At 37.4% G+C, this 20,056-nt stretch overlaps 1 protein-coding gene across 1 annotated transcript in view; it reads right to left on the minus strand.

The window, feature by feature from the left end:
- Positions 1 to 257: 257 nt before the first annotated feature.
- MYBPC1 (myosin binding protein C1) overlaps positions 258 to 20,056 on the minus strand; it is a 50,524-nt gene continuing 30,725 nt past the window's right edge. Inside the window, 9 exon segments of the mRNA XM_086610747.1 lie at positions 258 to 358; positions 8,932 to 9,118; positions 10,020 to 10,156; positions 11,684 to 11,843; positions 13,368 to 13,507; positions 14,292 to 14,487; positions 15,749 to 15,837; positions 16,320 to 16,487; positions 17,577 to 17,645. Coding sequence (XP_086466873.1) covers positions 258 to 358; positions 8,932 to 9,118; positions 10,020 to 10,156; positions 11,684 to 11,843; positions 13,368 to 13,507; positions 14,292 to 14,487; positions 15,749 to 15,837; positions 16,320 to 16,487; positions 17,577 to 17,645 — 1,247 coding nt within the window.

Consider the following 20,056-nt stretch of genomic DNA (forward strand, 5'->3'; position numbering starts at 1 on the left):
TTACAAAATGTGTGTTGTCTTCAGTTCATTTCATTTCAACCCCAAAGCAATCCATGCGTATTCTTTCTTTTCAGTAAGAGCAGGTAGGGAAAACAAAACTACAAATAAACAAAAAAAAAAAAAAAAGGAAAAGGAAAAAAAAAAAAAGAAAAGAAAAATCCCAACCACACATTTGTTCTGTCATTGCAAGAACTAAGATGCTGTAATTCTGCTAACCAATTTCCAGTGCAGTGGGAGGAAACACTGTGGACGGACTCTCACTTCCCCTCAGTTTTGTCTGCCTGTACTTCACGCATATACGAATCAATGATATGCGGAGGCACTCCATCCATCAATAGTCTGAAGAACGAAAGCCCACCTACGAACAAGGAATAAGACAATCTTCAGGTTGAAGGTCCCTGGAGCAAGAGCTTTGTACCTTTATTTTCTGGCATAAGCGATAAAGATTTAGTCAGTCCCTATTGCATACTTCATTTTGAGAGGGGGTAAAATTCATCCCTGTTCAAAAGTACAGCACAAGAATTAACCATTATTCAACCTCTGTACTCTACAGAACTTTCCTGTCCTCTTGCACAGGGTGAATTTCATTTCTAGGATGTCATATATTCAGTCATTTATCTCACCTCATACCATAGTTTATCATAAGCTTCCCTTCAAATAACCCTCCTGCATTTCCATGAGGCAGGGTATAGTAAGAGATGGAAGTCAAACCAGAGGGAACAATGTAGAAACTCCTGACAACGACGAGTTGTGGAAAACGTGGAGACATTGAAATTATTCTAGTGTTGGGTCTTAGAATGGCTTATAAGTATTTAGCAAAATATTTACCATGTTGCTTCAAAATAGCAGCTGGGATGACACACTTAAAAGAACCATATGAAAAAAAAACCCACAGGATTTTAGATATAGGTGCCTTTAGGCTCCAGAGAGAGGTGATGAAAGTCGAAACTTTCATCCGCTGGGAAAGTCTGAAGAATGATTTTGGAGTAGTAGACCTCCACACTTGTGGCCATCATCTTGCTTAGCCGCAGCAGTGAGTGTCCATGCTCACAAGCCTTTCTGACAATTAGGGGCCTTTTGGATTCAGTGTTTCTTGCAGCCCCGCCCAAACTTTGCTTCCTGTCTCTGTGCAACTGAACTTTTCTTTTTTTTTTTTTTTTTCCAGATTTAAGATGGTTGGAGTCAATATGCACTGAACAGGTATCAGAAGCACTGTTCCCAGGTCTACGTGCTTTCTGACTGTGGCTTAGCCATTGTGAGTGGAAACCTGAAACAAACCTATTTGAAATCAGTGTGCTATAATAGAAACCTAGGCTTACAGGAAAGCCAGTGGAAGCACTCAATTTTTTCTTTGCTGTTCTGGAAAAAAGGACAAGGCAAAAGATCTTTGAAAAACATTTAATAATTTTAGCAATCCAAGACAACTTATTTCTTTCAGTGCCCAGAAAAATATGTATATGGTGTCTAACACACCAGCCAGAGCACCCCAGATCCCACTGATGTAGAAGTAGTAATTTAATGCAAATAATCCAAATTAGAGCTGAAGTTTCGGGCCATTGAAAAAAGTGTCATGGAAAGCTATAGAAGATGCTAAATACATGGGTATTTCTGTTAATTTCATTGAAATCAAATGACATTTGGAAGGAACAGTGGGCAAAAGATAAATATTTTGCTAAAAACATTAGTCTGCCCTTTCTCAAGGCGAAGGGTTGCGTTTGTGGTAAGAAAGCTATGTACCACTACTATTCCTCTTACAAATCTACATGAGTATTCTGTTCTCCAAATTGCAAAACCATCCACTAATAACTGCACTTACCTTTGGAGCCTTTTCTGGAACACGACAAGAGCTTTAAAGCAAAAGTACATTGCCAGGATGAAGATATCACTGTCTCTGAATGCTTCAGCTAAACGCAGCTGAGCTGATACTTACATATCCTGAGTACAGATTTTAGGAATCTATAGCCTTTTTTAACACAAGGATTGTCCAGTTAAAGTGCTATTAGTTACTAGTGATTATGAGACTGTGCTATCTCATTTAACACCATCACTGTTGCAGAAATCTTCGCTCCCGACCTTAGGCAGATGCACAATACAGACAAAAAAAAGCATGCTTTTTGGCATTCTTTTCAACTCATGTAGTTCAAGTTGTGATAGGAATCATTCATTTTTAAATGAAATCAACTGTGGAACAAATATTTCACTTACATAGAGGTATACTCCTATATGAAAATATCTGACTGTAAATGCAAAATGCTATTTTATTATTTGCATTTTATTCATGCTAATTAATCATGCTAACTCATGCACTGATAAATTTCATTGAAACGTGCCCCATTAGAAGATAGTGGGATGTATTACTAAGAGGAATTACCATAACAAGCAATTATTATAAAAATCCAGTTTTATATGCATTAGATCTATCATACTACTCATTTTAAAAACCATTTTCATTAAGTGAAATAATGAAAATCATGCCATACTAGGCAGACATTGTATGACTTGTAAACAGACATAAGCTTCATATGCAAGAACCATATGAAAGCTTACCTTAGATGACAATATACATTCAAAAATCCTTACTGTGTAACTAAGGGAGAGAGAGAAAGAGAAGTAACAATTTAATCACAAACCCAAAAGTAGAGAGAAAACGTTGAGTGAAATTATGCTTACAATTATGTCAGGATGATGTTTTAATCCTTAGTCATGTAAAATATGTAGGAATAGAAACACATGAAGAGTAAAAGGTAGGGATCCAGTTCCACTTCAAAATTATCATTAATATGTAAAAGCTATATTAATATGTACAAGTAACTGTAACTCCTGTAATTAGTCTAAAGTATAGATTGGAACCAAATTATGCAACTGACATTTATCATAGAAGTTTCGAAACATAGCTTCAAGGAAGCTAACACACATATATATATATAATATTTCCCACCAGGGAAAAAAAGCACACACATAACACCGAAGCATGTATATATATATATATATATATATGTCGAAACTCTGTAAGGCAAAATTATCAAGTACAGACTAATAACACACCTGTGCACTAAAGTATGTACTTTGTCACATATCCACATTTACATAGCTTAAAGCATGCTATTTACTCTATAGGAGCCCTTACCTTTAATTAAACATTTTGACTCTTTAAAACGTCCATAGATATATATTTATATATGTATATATATAAAAGCACTCAACTTTGTGCCTATTGTAGCCATTTAAGATAAATACCTTAATACTTCAAATACTAAAGGAACATTGTCTAGCCTAATTTCTTCACATATTTTAGGTTTAAAATAGTAAATCTGGTGCATAATATAGTGGCAACTAGTTTCTCGGCATCTCTGACATTTTAAAACTGCACTGCCAACATTCTGGATTTGGGCAATGTTACAAGCAAACACACTTCTGCAGAAAGAACCAAGTTCTCTGAACCCCACTGAACCTGCATTTAAAATAAGCTCCAGAGGAAAGGAAGTAAAATTATATGCTTCTAAGTAGAAAGTTTTCACTGATTTCAATTGGATCAAGATTTCGTCATTAGATTCTGTAGTGCAAGGTCAGGCATAGATTATCACTCTCAGCACTAACTTGTAACCAGAGACTACCATTCTGTAATAAAGAATGCCTTTTAAACACGGTAAATTACTTTATGATACTTCTGTTCTTTCAATAATTCTAGAAGATAACTGGGACTTGCTTTTCAAATTTCTACCTCCTAGAAACGTCTTAAGTGTTCTGGTCAAAGGTAGCCTCAGTCATTAAATATATTCTTTATAGGTACAAGTAGTTCTGTGCCCAGTGGCATAGCAGGAACATGTCTAAAACCTGTTTAACTCAGATGTTAAATACCCATATTCTTGATTAATTTGGCCTTCTTTGCTCATGTGACATAGACATTGTATGCCATGAGACTCTAGCTAGTTTAATCTAGAAAAGCAAATAAATACACACTTTGCATGCAGAAAATGCGTTTGCATGTGGAAAGAGAGGAAGGGAATGAAATGGAATGTCCAGAGGAGTATGCTTATTATAAACCTGATTATTCCCCGCCAAGAAGAATGGTTCTCCTGGGTTAATTACTCCATGATATATCACTGCAGAATTAGAATATTTATAGTGGTATTTATTCGCATTTGAACTTCTTCCCAGTTGATCTTAACACCTTATTTTTTTTAATATTCTTATACAACATCTTAGCCATCGTCAACCCATTACAGTCATCATCAACCTTGATTTTACTCTTAAGATAAACATTCTCCAAAAATGTTTGTTTCATGATAAAAGCACAGTACTTTATCTGAATCTTTTCATTGACCTCAGTGAAACTGATAAGGAATCAGTTCCGTATTGCTTGTAATGAGAGATTTACAGCCACAGCTAGAGATCTACCTCAAACTTAAAAGATACACATTTTGAATTTTCCTTATAAAATATATTTAATTAGATTATGCCTATGCATCATCTTTCAAGATATATGAGGACGAGTTACTCTTTTGTCTAAGATGTAGTACATGACTTTTTTCAGCACATTTATATTTACAAAAAAAGCCATTGTAGGTGCAGTCGTACCAAGCAGCTCATATATCTGCCATCTTTAAGTTCACTCAGCAAAACTGAAAACAAAAGAATGAAGTACTGTGTATATGAAATAACATCAGTAAACACAAACCCGTTTGTGTTTTTTCGTTTGTTTGTGGTTTGTTTTTTATTTTTCCGGACAGATTAATAGTTATTTTTTTAATTATTGTGCTCGTAATTATCATTAATTATTTAACATTTAACAAGTAAAAGCTTTAATTTGGCACTAAAATACTGTAAGTGAATGGCTAAAAAAGTAGAAAATTGTGGCATACTGATAGTATTCATAGCCAGAGTATTCATAGCTACTCAGTTGTTCAAGTACTATGCAAAATTGGAAGTCCTAGACTGTTCTGTGAGTAGTTCTGTGATATTCCTAGGACTGGACTTGTATATATAAATGATAAATTTCAGATCTCCAACACCTCAGAAATTGATGGAGAAAATAAATTCTAGCCAACATAAGGAAAATTCACTTACTGCAATATATACTCTTGCATGGCATAGAGCTCTCTACCATGACTTACTATCCAAAAATCTGTAAGAACAGCACTGTAGGTAGTACATTCACCAGATAGGTAGCATAGCCTTGAGCTTTTTGGTCCTATTGAGGCAACATTCAACTGTATTTCATCATTTTACAAACACAGACCTCGATTGTTACTTGCTGGAGTAAAGCTGAACCAGTTTAAAGCTATACATATAAAAACACACACACACAGAGCAGTCTATTTCCAGTGAGTAAGAAATCCATAAATCTTTGCTCTTCGTCAGCGTGATGAGCAGTCATCCAAAGAGCCCTCCTAAATGAACAAACAAGCTGGAAAACTGAAGAGAATGGTAATTCAACACATAAGTCAATAGAAGGGTGAAATAAGACATAATTAATGTTTTTATGCTGTGACTGTTTAATACTCATTTGTGTTTGTCTGTATCATATAGCAAACCCTGAGCCTGGTTTGCCAAGCTACAGCTGCTGTATTTGCTTAATCCTGTTCCATTTGAATCCATCCGCTGAACTGCCAGTCACGTTAAGAGTGTCAGCACTGAACCTTTACAACAGCTGTCCTGTGTCTACGCCCCACAAATTGCTGGTCTAAGCAGTCTTCAAAAAGGAGTCTAAAGTAATGGCTAAACCTACCAGGATGGAGTGAGGAATCTCAGCAACGGTGACCTCTCATAGCCCGAACTGCTGGGAGAGAACCACAATACCAGGCTTGGTGGAAAGGAGCAGGACTGGGCCAAGTGATGGTTGATATGGGATTGGGTACAGAAACCAACCATTAATTAGGGGAGGTTGGATTTAGCTTAATGAAGAAGCCCATCACAGAGCTAAGAAGAGAGAAACAACACACAGCCCAGGTGGGATGCTAACAGCCTGCATTTTTCAGGCCTTCTACCAGGTGTGACACAAAATTAAAGTACTACTCTGAGCAGGATGTCTATGATGTAGTATTCCATTTTTTTCAGTTGATCTTTTAAATTAAATATTACTTTCTTTAAGAAGAAAGAAGGCTTTTCAGTTTAGAAATGTCTATGCTACAAGCCTTTTGCAGTCAGTGGGTGCAGGAGGGTTTTTTTTTTTAAGTGGGAAAGGATGAACTAAATCTTGTCTATGGGGAGTAGTTCTTACAGCATCATTCTCACTGTAGCAAAGGTATGTTCAACTGCAATCCTCAGGATAAGGTGCCAGAGGAATTGAGACTGTAGGACTTGCTGCAACCAGCTGCTAGGATGATTAACACAACTCTCAGAACATGATGCAAAACCCATGCATCTATCTAAGGTTTCCTGTGGGATGAATGACCGGGGGGATACTTGAATCTGGCTGAGGTGCTAGAGTATGTTGGCAATGTTAAGAACAGAGTCAAAATCAGAGACTCACAGAGCTGGAAGCAATCTTGAGATGTCATTTAGTGCATATTGTCATCATCCTTAGAAATTGTGCTGCTGTCATTCTTCTAAGCTGCTCTTAAAGGCCCTTGGTACCAAAGGCTCTACAACCTCTGCGGGAAATCTGCTCTAGTGCTTCACTGCTCTGACTGTTGTCTACCCTAAATGCTTGCTGCCATGTTGCCAGATATATATATTTTTGTTTTAATCTTTAATGCAGCCATTATGGAAAGAATCAGCTGTGAATGGCACAGCTCTGGCAGCCTGTGAACATAGGGTAGCATGTGCCCTCCGTTTCTGAGCACTACTCAGAAAACTGGACCTGTGAGAGTTAAATAAACGTTTGTCAGCAAAAATCATCAGAGACATCATCTCAGCTGTACCTAGTGACCACTTTAATGAACAGAACTATAGCTTTTTTCCTAGATACATTGCTTCTAATTGACTCGAAAAGGATCTAAGCATTCCCAGCCTATTTCAGATACCAGTACACAAACGTAAGAAATTAAATTCCCCATCAGTATTGAGTGAAGGCAAAAATCTCTCCACACTTCTCTCTTGAAAACTCTAACATAGAGCAGCTTTGACTGCTGGTGAACAGTTTCTTGGAAACTATTTCATAGTAAGAGTCAGCCTGAATGAAAACATGATGTTTGTATGACGCTTCAAAAACAGCAAACTAATTCCTCCTGAGATTCAGTGAAAAAAAGTTCCAAGATTGACAGAAACATCTACATTTCACAAAATCTGGAAAGGGAATTACTGAGGAAAAAGATGTAATCCATGGCAACCTTTGGAGTTTGGACTTCCTAAAATGGAGAAATATTAGTTAAATTATTTCTTATCTTAAAAATGTTTCACAGTATTCTGCACATTATATGTAAAAAATTCTTTGTGAAACAAGGGACAGAAATAAACAGCTTCTCGTATTTAAAATGTAGTATTTGGTTGTACTACAAGAACAGTGCTGAAATCAAAACTGTTCCAACTGAGTGTAAACGTGCATAAGAACTTTAGGGCTTGGAGACTTAGGAAGTTTAGTGAAATAGCAAACTGACTTTGCCTTTCAGTATAAAAAACAACCAAAAAAAAGAGGAAGCAACCTTCTCAGGTGATGAGGTCTTCTGTTACACTGAAATAAACAGTTTGCTTGCGGTTAAGAAAAACAATCATACTTCCAGGATGAGAACATCATCTTTTAAACACAGTGCCTTACAAAGAAATCATGAAAATTAAGTAACATATTCTGCATATTTTCATTACATTAGTTAAATCTTCAGCTTCCTAGACCAAACATTTATTGGAATGGCTTCTTGCTAGCAGATTTGAGCTGTGGGACAAGATACATCAGAAATGCAGAAAATTGAAATTGCAATCCAAAATAAACACAATACAATTCATAAGGATGTTCAATATTATGGTTTTCATTATAGAATAGCATGATGGAAATAATATAATTAGAGCCATATTCAGCTAGCCTAAATTCCCTCTAAATTCCTAAATTAGACACTTCCTATCAGCTGGCTTTAGGCAGCTTTCCTTACTTAAACCTTAAATTATTTTTTTTCAGAAATATTTAGCTTATTCCACGGTCGAAGCAAAAGCCTTTGGTGGGAGTTAGTCCAGCTCTGACTATGTCTTTTCCTAGGAAGTAAATCTCTTAAAAATTTGGTCCTGAGATTATTCATTAGTAGTCCAATTCAAATCCTTTTGCCATTCATATCTCCATCAATGCTAAACTACCTGGAATTCATAAAATGTGTCTCTTAATGAAAATAAAGATATATCTTCAGTTGTAGAAGGCTAACCTACTTCATTCCTCCTTTCCCTGTATTTGCAAAATCCATGGTTTTGATTACTTTTTTTTTAAAAAAAAGAAAATACAGCAATTATGTCAACTAGCTTGTGCCCTTGGAACAAAACTGCTTTTTGCTACATGATTTTGCCAACTACATGAAACAGTTTTCCTTGGCAGCAAGTGTTTGTTTGTTTAATACATAATTGTAAGGCAGACAAAGACTGCCCAGAACTAATCTTTCTTACTTCTATCCTTCTCCCCTTGCCATTTCCTTCAGAGTTCTGTCTTTATCCATGCTAATTTTGTTAATGTTTTCTCAGAGAGCTCTGTGGCTGAGTCTTACTAGAGTTTGTCAGGTAAGTGGCATAGCTCTAGGAGCTACAGTCTATCATTTTGTCACTTGTGGAAAAAGTCCTTGCAATCACTGCATATGTGAATTGGCATGGAGGCAAAAAAAAGACAATATAGCATAAGCATAGCATGTTGGTCCTTGAAAGGAAAACAAAGCAACCAATTATTTTGTCCTAACCAAGTTATTATTTTCATCCAGGAAAATTAAAAAAGTTATTGATCTCCATTTTGCATTTCCCTTAAGTACTTTTGGCTCATCTGTAGATGGTGTTCAGAGCATTTGTGATGATTAAAACCCTTACCTTTTACTTCCAGTTTGCAATCAACCTCTGCCTCCCCGAGTTCATTGACTGCTCGGCAGGTGTAAGTACCTCCATCATAGGGACTGGGTTTGCGGATCTCCAAGGTGCAGACACCTTGGTTGCTGAACATTCGGTACCTTGGATCATTCATTATGATGACTTTGTTTTTCAGCCAGGTTATTTTGGGCTGGGGTAAAAAAAAAGAAGAGAATGCACGTGTGCAAACCTATGAACTGAAATATTCTGTCACTTTTTGTGATGTTCTGTTGAAATTGAGTAATCCAGAAATGATACAAAATAGATAAAATAGTGATAGAAAGGAAATTGTAATTCTTAGCTCAGACATACTCACAACCTCCATCATGCATCTGTTTTTAAGCAAGATTTTTTTCAATGCAGCTCCTGTCACATAATTAAAGTCATAAGTGTAAGCCTGTTATCAATGTAAGAAGTGCTGTGTAATGATAGCAAACATCTGAGCAATAGATTCTGATACCCATCAGTAAGAAAAGCATGTTTTTTCACAGTATGCACACAGAACAGTCAGAAACTGTGAAGGTGAAGAGTGAACAGCAAATATGTTATTAAATACTCTTGAGTTCTCATTTTACTACGTCAGTGCAGTTTTTCACAACAGAAAACATACCACAAAAAGACACAACTCAAAAGAAACTGAAAGATGCGTTGCATAGTGGGTTTGAGAACCAATGCAGTCCCCAAAGTATTCCTGCAATGCAGTTTCTTAAAGCATAATTTGCTTTTTATAGAATAACTATGGCTTTATTTTAATAACAACCTTTACTGATACATTAACTGTACAGCTGTTGTCAGTGCTGGTCCCAATATAGCCCAACTTTTTCCTGAGGTTCTGCCTTTCACTGAGTTATCTGTGGATTTAGTAAGTATTATAATATGCCTATAACACAGGTAAGTAAGTCCTTTTTTTGTCTTCTTTAGAGCCCACACCGCTCTTTTTGCCTTCATCTTGACATGTGAGTGAGACAAATAGTAAAAATGGTATTATAATTTTTGTTGTCAGGTGAAACTCTCTCGTGTTTTAACTGACACTCTTATGAGCTGTGCTGTACCTTGGGGTTGCCCCGAACACTGCAGTTCAAAGTAGCGTTGTAACCAGCTACAGCAAACGTGTTGACTAGAGGCTGAGTAAACAATGGCCGTTCACTGAAATCAAAATCGTCGTAAACTGGGTATTTGTAGACTTTACCTATGAAATGAAAATAAGACATTTATAAAAAAAGTGTTAGCGTGTAGCTAAATACCCGAGCATCTTAAACAGATACAAAGAGTCAGTTCTGATCTGCGCTGCTTTAGGTACCAATGTGACTTTAGTAGCTGTACCTGTAGAGGAGGTTGGAAGTGAGCCTGCGGAGTGGCTAAAGCTCTTGGTCATGCTATAGAATAGATGTCTGAGAGCTTCTCTTTGTTTCCTGAGTAGGTAGTACACAAAATAATATACATTTATGCTGTGTCTTTGCCTGCATGCCCTGCACATTACAGAACAGGACAGACTGACTGATGTACTGTGGGATACCTGCCTTGACAAGCCTTGTTCACCCTGTTGCCAGTTATTTTTCACGGTTTGTTACGAACTGTCTCTGTATCTGAAAATCCACTTTTCTTTCTGCTTCATACAGTGCACTAACAATACAGATGCCTGAATGGATGTAGTTTCTGTACAAGGAAAATATGGTAGTAAAATCTAGTTTCTCGCTGCCACTTTATCCCTGCTCTGCAATGGAGATTACCATCAATAAATCATCTTCACCCACAAACTAAGCTGCCATTTAAAACAGCTGGACAGACTGACATCTATTTCTCTGCACAGGTATCATTAAACATCTTTGCTTCACTGAAACCTAATCCGAGCTCTCATACTGACTTCAGTGCAGCTCAGGCCTGATACTTGCTCTCATTACAAGGGCAAGTAAGCAGTGATGAAAAGCAATTGCCATAGCCATTCTTTCGTTTATTTCTAAGAGAGAGGTAGTTTTATTTTTACTAATGGAAGTGGGGTCCAGTACCCTGAGCCTTCAGTCCTTCAGCCTGTCACTGTGGCTTGTACAGGTTGGCTGTCCTCTGTATCATGGCAGTCATGTATTCCTTCCTTTCAGGCAAACTGAGATGATCTGGTTTGATTTTCTTCCTTTAAACCACCTGTTTGTAGAATTTCCCTTTCTGTAAAGGGATAGTTAATTTCTCCCCGCCCCTCCCCCCCTTTTTTTTTTTTTAAGTTTACAGTCCCATTTCAAATTGACAATTTCTGAAGTGTCAGGATATCTGACTGCAGGATCAGAATTAGTCCAGCTTCACCTGCAAGAGATGTGAAGCAGGGGTTGCCCTTATCTGTTGGATCCTGCCTGAAATGGATGGGAGCACTTGCACAGCTGGTGCCAAGTCCACAGGGAGGCAATGACCCACTGCTTCTAACAGAACAGCCTCTTTACTCCTCTTCCAGCTCTTGTTGACTCAGATCTGCCAGTGGTGAAATGAGTATGAGATCCAAGATGGTAGAAAATGTGAGAACATGGGAAAAACATCCCACTCTTGACAAAAAAAAAAAAAGAACTATGAACAATGTGGACAATCCAAGAAGTCCTGATATGAAATGTCCTAGCTGTTATGTGTACCTGGTCTTAGGGCTAGGAATGCATCTGAACGTTTTATCTCTAATCACCTTCCAGCCCCTGAACACACCCCTTCGCTTTTGACAAAGAATGGATAATTAGCTAACCATCCTTAGCAATCAAAGCACTCTCTTTGGTCATCGTTGCATCCTCACTGAGGCCACACATGTTTTCAGCGAAGATCCGGAAGTAGTACTCATTTCCTATGACGAGCTCGTTAATGGTGGCACTGGTGCGGTGGTAGTGCTCCATTACTGTGAACCATTCCTGGAAGACACAAACACAGAGAGTAATAGCAATTAACTGGAAGAATCATCAACCTTGTGGGAGTACAGATTTTTCGTGTTAATGAATACTAAAATAGTGAAGCTAACAATAGTTAATGACATGAGTGATAATGAGAATACAACAAGCTCACTGCTTTAGCACTTTAGTCTTGTGGCAGTAACAGGACATGTGAATTCTATCCTCGTACATGCACCTAAATAACAAGCTGATATGAAAAAGGTTAATGCTAAAAATGTAATTAATAGAAAGTGCAATATGACCACAGCAATGTTTTTGCTTTTCTTTGCTCTGCCCTATGTAGTTTTCTTGCTTTGCTAAAGATGAACTTGTGCTGAGTTCCTTGTGCCACAATTGGCATTGATATTTGGTTATCTTTAAGAGCCAAAGTGTCTTTTGGGAAAACAGTTTTCTGTAGAAGGCGAGCTGTGCCAGAATTGCGAAATTCACCACCACAGAGAATGTGGGGAAGCTCTGACCTGGATGATCCATGACGCACTGGGCCCTAGACACTGCTATTGTTGCTTTGTCCTTAACACAGTAATTTAGAGACAGGGGCCATCATTGTTCTGATCACTGTACACACACCAGCTCTTCTTACAGTCTGAAGAGAAAGAAAATGTGAAGAATGGGAAGGGAAATAGTGGCACAGGAAGAATGAATTGATCAGACCATGAAGCAGATCACTGTATTACTGATCAATGTATTAAAGTGAGAGTGGGCAGCAAAAAGTTTCTCTTAAAAAAGGCAGCTCTCAAAATGTTGCCCTAGTATGGCTATCACCCAGCTGGCTTGAACTGGTAATTACCTAATTAAGGTTTAGGCCCTGCCTGCAAAAGGTGGGCCATTTCCTCCTGGCTGTGGGAGATGTAATGACATCCCTGGAGCCACAGCCTAGGATGGTAAGCAACACTCTAGATTGCCAGTGTTTAAATTTGCAGTAAGTGTTAAATGCAAGAATTCAACTACTGTCTTTTAAGGAAGTGTAAAATTAATGTTAGTTTCATGAAAATAATAAACATCGCCATATTGCACTTTTCATCAAAAAAATCTCAAAGCAGTTTATGAATTACATATGTACTGTTTGCCCTGGGTAGTAACAAGCGGTAATGACTTACACAATGTGACACTGCAGGTTTGAAAACATCATCACTACATTTTGATTCTAATAGCAACCTACTGACTTCAGAATTAGTATTTTGGGGTATTATTTTCTTTACTGAGACAAAGGAAAAAAAAAAAAGCAGAATTACTTCCCTCAAACCTACCTGTCCTTTCCTTTTTAGTCCTCCTCTTTGGCATCATCTAAAAACATTTCCATTCCTAGGCTTTAGATACAGCGAATAAGAGATTTTTAGAATTTTTAGAGATGCCTTGCGGATTTTCTGAATGCTGACTAATCAATGCTTTGTCCACCTACATCGATTTAAGCCTGTAAGGCTTTTTATTTTTAAAAGAGAGAATTCAGGAGTACATCAGCCTTTTAAAGATTTCCTTATTACTTACCATACTCTTCTTATCTGCTTTTTGAATAGTGTACCCAGTAATGGCAGCATTGCCATCATCTTTTGGTGGCTTCCACGACAAATTTACATTCTCTCCCCAGACGTCATCAATAGTTACAACCTCCGGTGGGCCTGGGCGATCTGTAACAAAAATATGGCAGCTGAAATTTTCCACAGTTTGCTTTCTCTCTCTCTCTCCCCGCTACACACGTCTTCCACTTAGTTTGACTTCTCTCTCTCTCTCTTTCTTACAACACATGTGCCAAAACTGACATCAAAAGACAGCTGAGGTTGCAAAATAAAAATTTCCAAAGTTAAGATATATCAGCGTTATGAAAAACATAACTTGACCACTCTGTGCGTATGCTTTCTAATAAGCATATGCTCTTTAATTGCATAAGGACATGATATTTTTGAAAAGTTAAAATTAGTTGAAGACATGTTCCATAAAAAAGACGAAGTCTGACAATCATTATAAAGGCTGTGCCACCAGTTTTGCCTATTATGTGAAGAAATAGATTGGTAAAAGTGAAAAGTAAATGTGTTTTCTCATCTGTCTTTCCTACTTTCATATACTTTCAAACTTTAGGATTTCTTCCACGTTACACTTGTGACAAAGTTACTATGAATTTACTATCATTTCCGGCTATGGATGCCACTCAACAGGAAAAACTTGTATCCTGGATAGACAGGAACATAAAAAGCATAACAGTGAAAAAAAAGAGACTGACATTTTCCAACAAGCACCTGCCATTTTGTAGGAAGGTTTACTCAGAGACCACAAATCTATAGTCAAGTAATTGAACGTGGAGAGTTATCACTGTTGAGAAAGGTGCTCTTTGGTGTTCCTCTGCTTTCCCATAGCCTTAGAATGGCTGGAATCTGTTTCCCTGGCATGCATTTATTTCTGTTTCTCAAAACATACCAACAATTTGAATATCTATCGTAGCTTTGTCCACCAAGTTCTCTACTTCCACTTTCATGTCATATTCTCCAGAGTGGCTCCTTTCTGCCTTTCGGATGAAGATGATAGTGTCATTTTCAGTGTTGCGGATGTTGATTTGGTTCTTGTCAATTGGAGAACCATTCTTCTGCCATGATACTTTTGCCCTTGGTCTTCCCTGTAAGAAGCCAGGAAACAATTTGTATATGATTTCGGGAGAGAAAAGGGTGGGAGAGGAAAAGGGTTTATTTCTCATTTTTCCCAAACAGGAAATAAAAACCATCCTGAAAGAAACTAAGAATTCTTTTTTAATTCGTTCAGCATTTGAGATATAATCATATTAATTCACCTAAAATGCAGCTTGCTTTCTTTTCATTTTCAGGTGACTGAAAATATTTGCAAATTCTGGTTAAATTGGACAATTAACTTACTGGCTGAATTTGACAATTTCCAGTTTTCTGAAAGAAAAAGGATAAAAAAAACCCAGAAAATGCAGAACAAAATGTTTCACCCTCTGGAAGTGCCTACATTCTCTACACTGTCAGTGAAAGGGAAAGTAGTGCACTAAACCTCCAGGAATCCCAAAGTCTCTTCTTACATTGCAAAATCAGTTGGAATAGTTGTTAGGTAGGCTGGATTGACATGTTTTATGTGCCATTTTTGTGGGCCTAGTAGTACCTAAATTAGGTACCTTTTTGAATGCCTTATCTTAGAGAATAACCATAAAATATACCTTTAATTTCTCGAGCAGTGTATCTTGCAGTGTATCGCTCACCAAGCTTTTATTAGGCTTTTAACAGCCTTGTAGAAGCCGGATTATGCCCACCCAGTATCTTTAGGTGTGCAGACGTGAAATAGAAATTAATTCTGTCATATTTCTTGTATTCAGAAGAATAGGGACCCTGCAGGTAGAGAGGTAGCTACTGCTGTTAAAGGTATGGGAATGAAGATTAACACGGTGCTGTGGGAAAACATGCTGTATACTTAGAAATAGTCATATTATAGCTGTGATCTCAAGAATTTAAAAGATATAGTTCCTATAGGAGACAGTGAAAGTTTGCCCCCTCTTCCCCTCCCTCTCATGACAAGAAAACAATTAAATGCTACAGTCCCACTCTTGGTACCATATCTAACTACTGCCAGTGTAAGCATTTTGCATTGTTCTAGTGATTATCTCACACGTAATGTCTACTGAGAGGTTTTATAAGTGTTCTTTGGATGACAGATGACAAATCAGTCTAAGCTAGTTACCCCATTCATTAATTGGCTTAACATCATTTCTTCAAGACATCAAAGCAAAAGCTTTCAAACACCTATGTAGATCAGTGTGCTTCCACCTCTACTTAAGTTAACTCACTGGCCTACCAAAGTTACATAGAAGTTAAAAAGCAGCAATACAAGAAGAATAGAGTATTTTCCTGTCTGTTTTTAATTCTTACCTGAAAGGGAATAACGAGATTCACAGTTTCTCCAACTCTTCGAGTATAAGTTTGTTTTAAGTGTCTTGGTAGACGAATCTTTGGAGGTTCTGAAAAAGCCAAAAGCTTGTGTTTGACATTTATCTTCTTTCATAACTGAGGCAGCACTGGTGGGCATCAGTATAAATAGGAGACTGTGTGGTCTATGATTGCCAGAAGTGACTAGTAAGCAAGACATCTAAAATTTCTTGGTCCCACAATGTTGCATTAAGTACACTGTTGGTTTTTGTAATGCCAAATGCTACGGTGGTAGGAACAGGCAAGAAACTTAGTGCAACTTAAAAAAGGCAACATCAAGTTCAAATTCTGCAGAAAAAAAGCCTTGAAAGCTGGAGCAGTAAAGGCTCAAAAATGAAACAAAAAGAATTATTAATTTTTTTAAGATGGTTTCATGATTTCTAGCCACTGCACAATGGCTTTGTAAGGCCATGTGATCAATTTCCAGCAACAAGCAAGTAAGTATTAGCCTTAAAAAACCAGAAGTATGGAAGCAGCATGTATTTGTGGGTGGGCGTAGGCAGGAGGATCTTACCTATGACTTCCTTGACTAAAATAGGCTGTGGGTGATACCTGGGCTCACTTTCACCGGCAGCATTCACAGCTTTTACTCTCACAAGGATTTTTGAGCCAGTTGGCAGGCCATTGATAGTAAACTTCGTTTTGTCTGTCAGCTCCGGGTTAGCCACGATCCATTCATCGGCTGGTTTAGGGAAAACAGCAGGGGAGGGCGAATTGAAAGATCAGGGAATTATAAATATGTCCACTGCACAGATGAGGAAAATTATAGAACAGTAATAGATCAATTATATTCTAATGAATAACTCTATTTTGTTTTTCTAATTATGCTATAACATGATATTGATTCACTTTCATATATACGAAGGATGTTTCAAACCTTAAAAGTGTTTCTGCTGATTATATTTAGAGAAATAAATGTTTTTAGAATGTGTCTATCATTTAATTTTACCAATAGAAAACATATTCATTTTTAAATTCAGCTAATACAAACAAGCAGGACAGAGTATATTTCCAAAACCATGTATCATTGCTTTAGCAGATTCCTTGGAGAGAAATGGGTTTTAAATTTAATTTCAACCAGTACTGAGTACCCTTGAAAGTACCACTGAGAGCGCAGCGATGAGAGAAACACAGAATATTTACTAATTGCAATGCCATCTATCCTCTTGCTATTAAAAAAGGAAGGCTGTGTCAGAATTATTCACATAATTACAGAATTCTCAGATTTTTTTTATTCTACCCCTAGGCAGTTGCATGTAATCCACAGCGTGATCATAACAGTACAGTCTTTCAGAAATGCTTCAATTACAAAGGATACTCTGTTTTCCACCCTGTCCTCCAAACATAGATTGCTTTAACACTGCTGTCACCTCGACATTTGGAGTCAGATTTATGCAGTAGCAAGTCAGTATCAATGCTTTCCCCATCTTATAAAGATAGCATTATGAAATTGGTACAGAAGACAAGAGAAATATTGTAAACTAGAGTGCCCTGCAGACTTAGAGGGCAATACTGTGGTACATTTTCATAACTGTGTGTCTTACTTTTAGGAATAAAATTCTCCTTCAAGCTGCTTCTTTCAGCTTCTAGCAGAAGAGGATCGTGATCAATGACTGTTTCCCAAGCACCTCCCCCTCCCCTTATACATGTACCACAGCATATTTTTTAGCCTGTTGCCCCTAAAATTCACTCTCAGAAATTTATCTTTACTTTTATGAAGAGCGTTTTTCTTTCATTAAAGAAGATTTATGTCCTTTGTTGAATACTGTACCTTCCAGGTTAAAAGGTGGCTCCAGCAATTCCTCAGACAGATCTGTCGATATACCTTGTGAGAATCCATCTTTAAAATTAATCAAAGACACCCACTTTCACACAGATGGAGCATTTTGTCAGTGGTTAGCAATTCCTGTTAGTAAGTATGCAAAGATAGATGCTGGGCTTTAAAGATTTAGAGAACCTATATTTAGGGAGACTGCAGAGGGGAAAGAGATGGGAAGAGGTCATCTAGATCAAAGAACAGTTATGCATGGTACTCAAAGGAAAGGTAAAGGATAAAGGAAGAGGAGGAGATAAAGTGTTTGGTGTGGTTTTTTTTTTTCCTTTGGGCCTGATCACAGCCCTGGAAAGATGAAAAGAAAGAGACAAAAGGAACATCTGGAAGAGAGAAATGAAAAAAATTATGATGGGAGAAAGTGTAGGAGGAGAAGAAAACACATCATAGAAGAGAGAAGAAATTCAGAGAAGAATTCTGAGTAAGAGAAACAGAAAAAGAGAAGTCTTGGGAAAAAAGTTTGGAGAAACAGAGGAAGAGAACACATTTAGGTAAAGGAAACGTAGAAAGTAAGTTAAAGAAGGCCAAAAATACAGATGATGACAGATATAATGTAGTCACTAAGGCTCTATTTCCTGGACAAAGCTACCACTGCCCTGGATTTCCTGGAATCCTGGACTTGGCTATTTTCAGGATAATAAAAATAACATTCTAATATTTGTGCATAGTCCTGGTTAGGTACATGGGCAAAGATCTCAGCCAACAGAGACTCTCCAAAGTGCTTATTTACTAGCTATGAAAACTGATCATCTGCAGGTACGGTGGCCCTTTAAAGGCAGTTAAACACAGTGTCCTAAGGAAAACTAGGGCCCAGCTCATCAGACTGCCCTTGAAATGTCACACCAGAACCAGTTGGCAGCATATGTTACTAGGAATTGACTTCTCCAGTGTCAACAAGATTTGATCTACTCCACCACAGCAGGATGTTCAAGATGGGTGTTGTAGACTAGCCCTGGCGAGTTCTATATTCATGTTATTCACACCTATGCAATGCCAGATCCAGATACTCATGATGAGACTCCAGGTCAGTACTATATACAGAGAGCTGTCAAAGGTGCTACCATAGTTAAGAAAGTCCAAGAGTCCATCCACCATGTTGATCAAATTATGAGGTTCAGTCTAAAGGGAAATAAAAATTTTCATGAAGCCAAACCAATGCTCAAATGCTCATGGTACATGATTCTTCTAAATTCTAAGTCTGTGTGTGTATATATATATTGTCTTCCTATTTTCAGCTTGTGATTTCTCCTAATGATTGCTATGATAAGGAAGACTCAAAGAAGCCCTCTTTAAAACTACTTCAGTGACAATGATGAAAGAATGGAGAAAGTAAAGACAAATGAGTTTACAAACAGATTACTAAAAGAAAAGAAGAATGAATATAGACAGTCATAAAAGTACCTTGCAATTAAAAAGTTATTAAACATTATAGAAGAAATTAGTTTGAGGAAGAACAAGCACTGAAAAGACTGAGAAAAGGAGGCACTGTAATATTGCAAGAAAGAAAAGAGGACTGAACACAGAGAAAAGGATGTATATTCCAATAAAACGTCATTTTAAACTGATATTTTCTAAGATTGCTTCTTTCTAATGTTTTTCATAACATATATACATAAATAATGTCAATTGTGTACATATAGATGTATATGCATATATGAGGCATATATAGATATACATAAACACTCAGAAAGCTATTTAAAATACATTGCACCCATTGTATTTTAACTGAGGTGGGTAACAATAAAATGACAGACTTGACTGCCATTTTGTTGTATCTTCATATGTTTTAAACCTATCTGAAAAAAAAAAGTAAATAATTTGTTCCATTCAACAGGTATACAATGATCTTCTGTCTAATAGTCCTTAAAAGATAGATTTGGAATATTCCTCTGAAAACCATAGTTTCCATTAACATGTATATATTTCTCATGCTCTCTTGTCATCTAGTTTGGATATCACATACTGTGATGTCAAGGGTTTTATGACTGTAGCATATCGCAAGTACTTTTAACTTTTTCCCCACCATCCTACCAATGCTAAAGAGAGCATAACATACAGCATACACTGAAGTCCTCACATTGACAGTCCCCTTTATATTCCCATACATCTTGCCTGTGCAATGACAACATTATAGGAATGCTGCGTCTTGATGTAAGACTGCATGCTCACTCCTTCTGAGCTGTTCCCGCAGCTCCCTCCCAATACACAAGGAAAACCCTTCCTACCATTCCAGCTGTGTATGCCTTCAGGTAATCTTCTCCAGACCTCTGAGCTTCTTGCAGTCTGTTCCTGCTCGTTACAGATATTCAGCTCAATACTACAGGGTGCTGAGTGCTCCTGAGAAAAGTCAGTGGTGGTTCTTCACTCCCTCTCCCACTCGCCTGAATGAGAGCTGAGGGCACTCTGCTCCTGTGGTATCT

This window comes from Tauraco erythrolophus, chromosome 4 (assembly GCF_009769465.1).
Source record: "Tauraco erythrolophus isolate bTauEry1 chromosome 4, bTauEry1.pri, whole genome shotgun sequence".
Taxonomy (NCBI): domain Eukaryota; kingdom Metazoa; phylum Chordata; class Aves; order Musophagiformes; family Musophagidae; genus Tauraco; species Tauraco erythrolophus.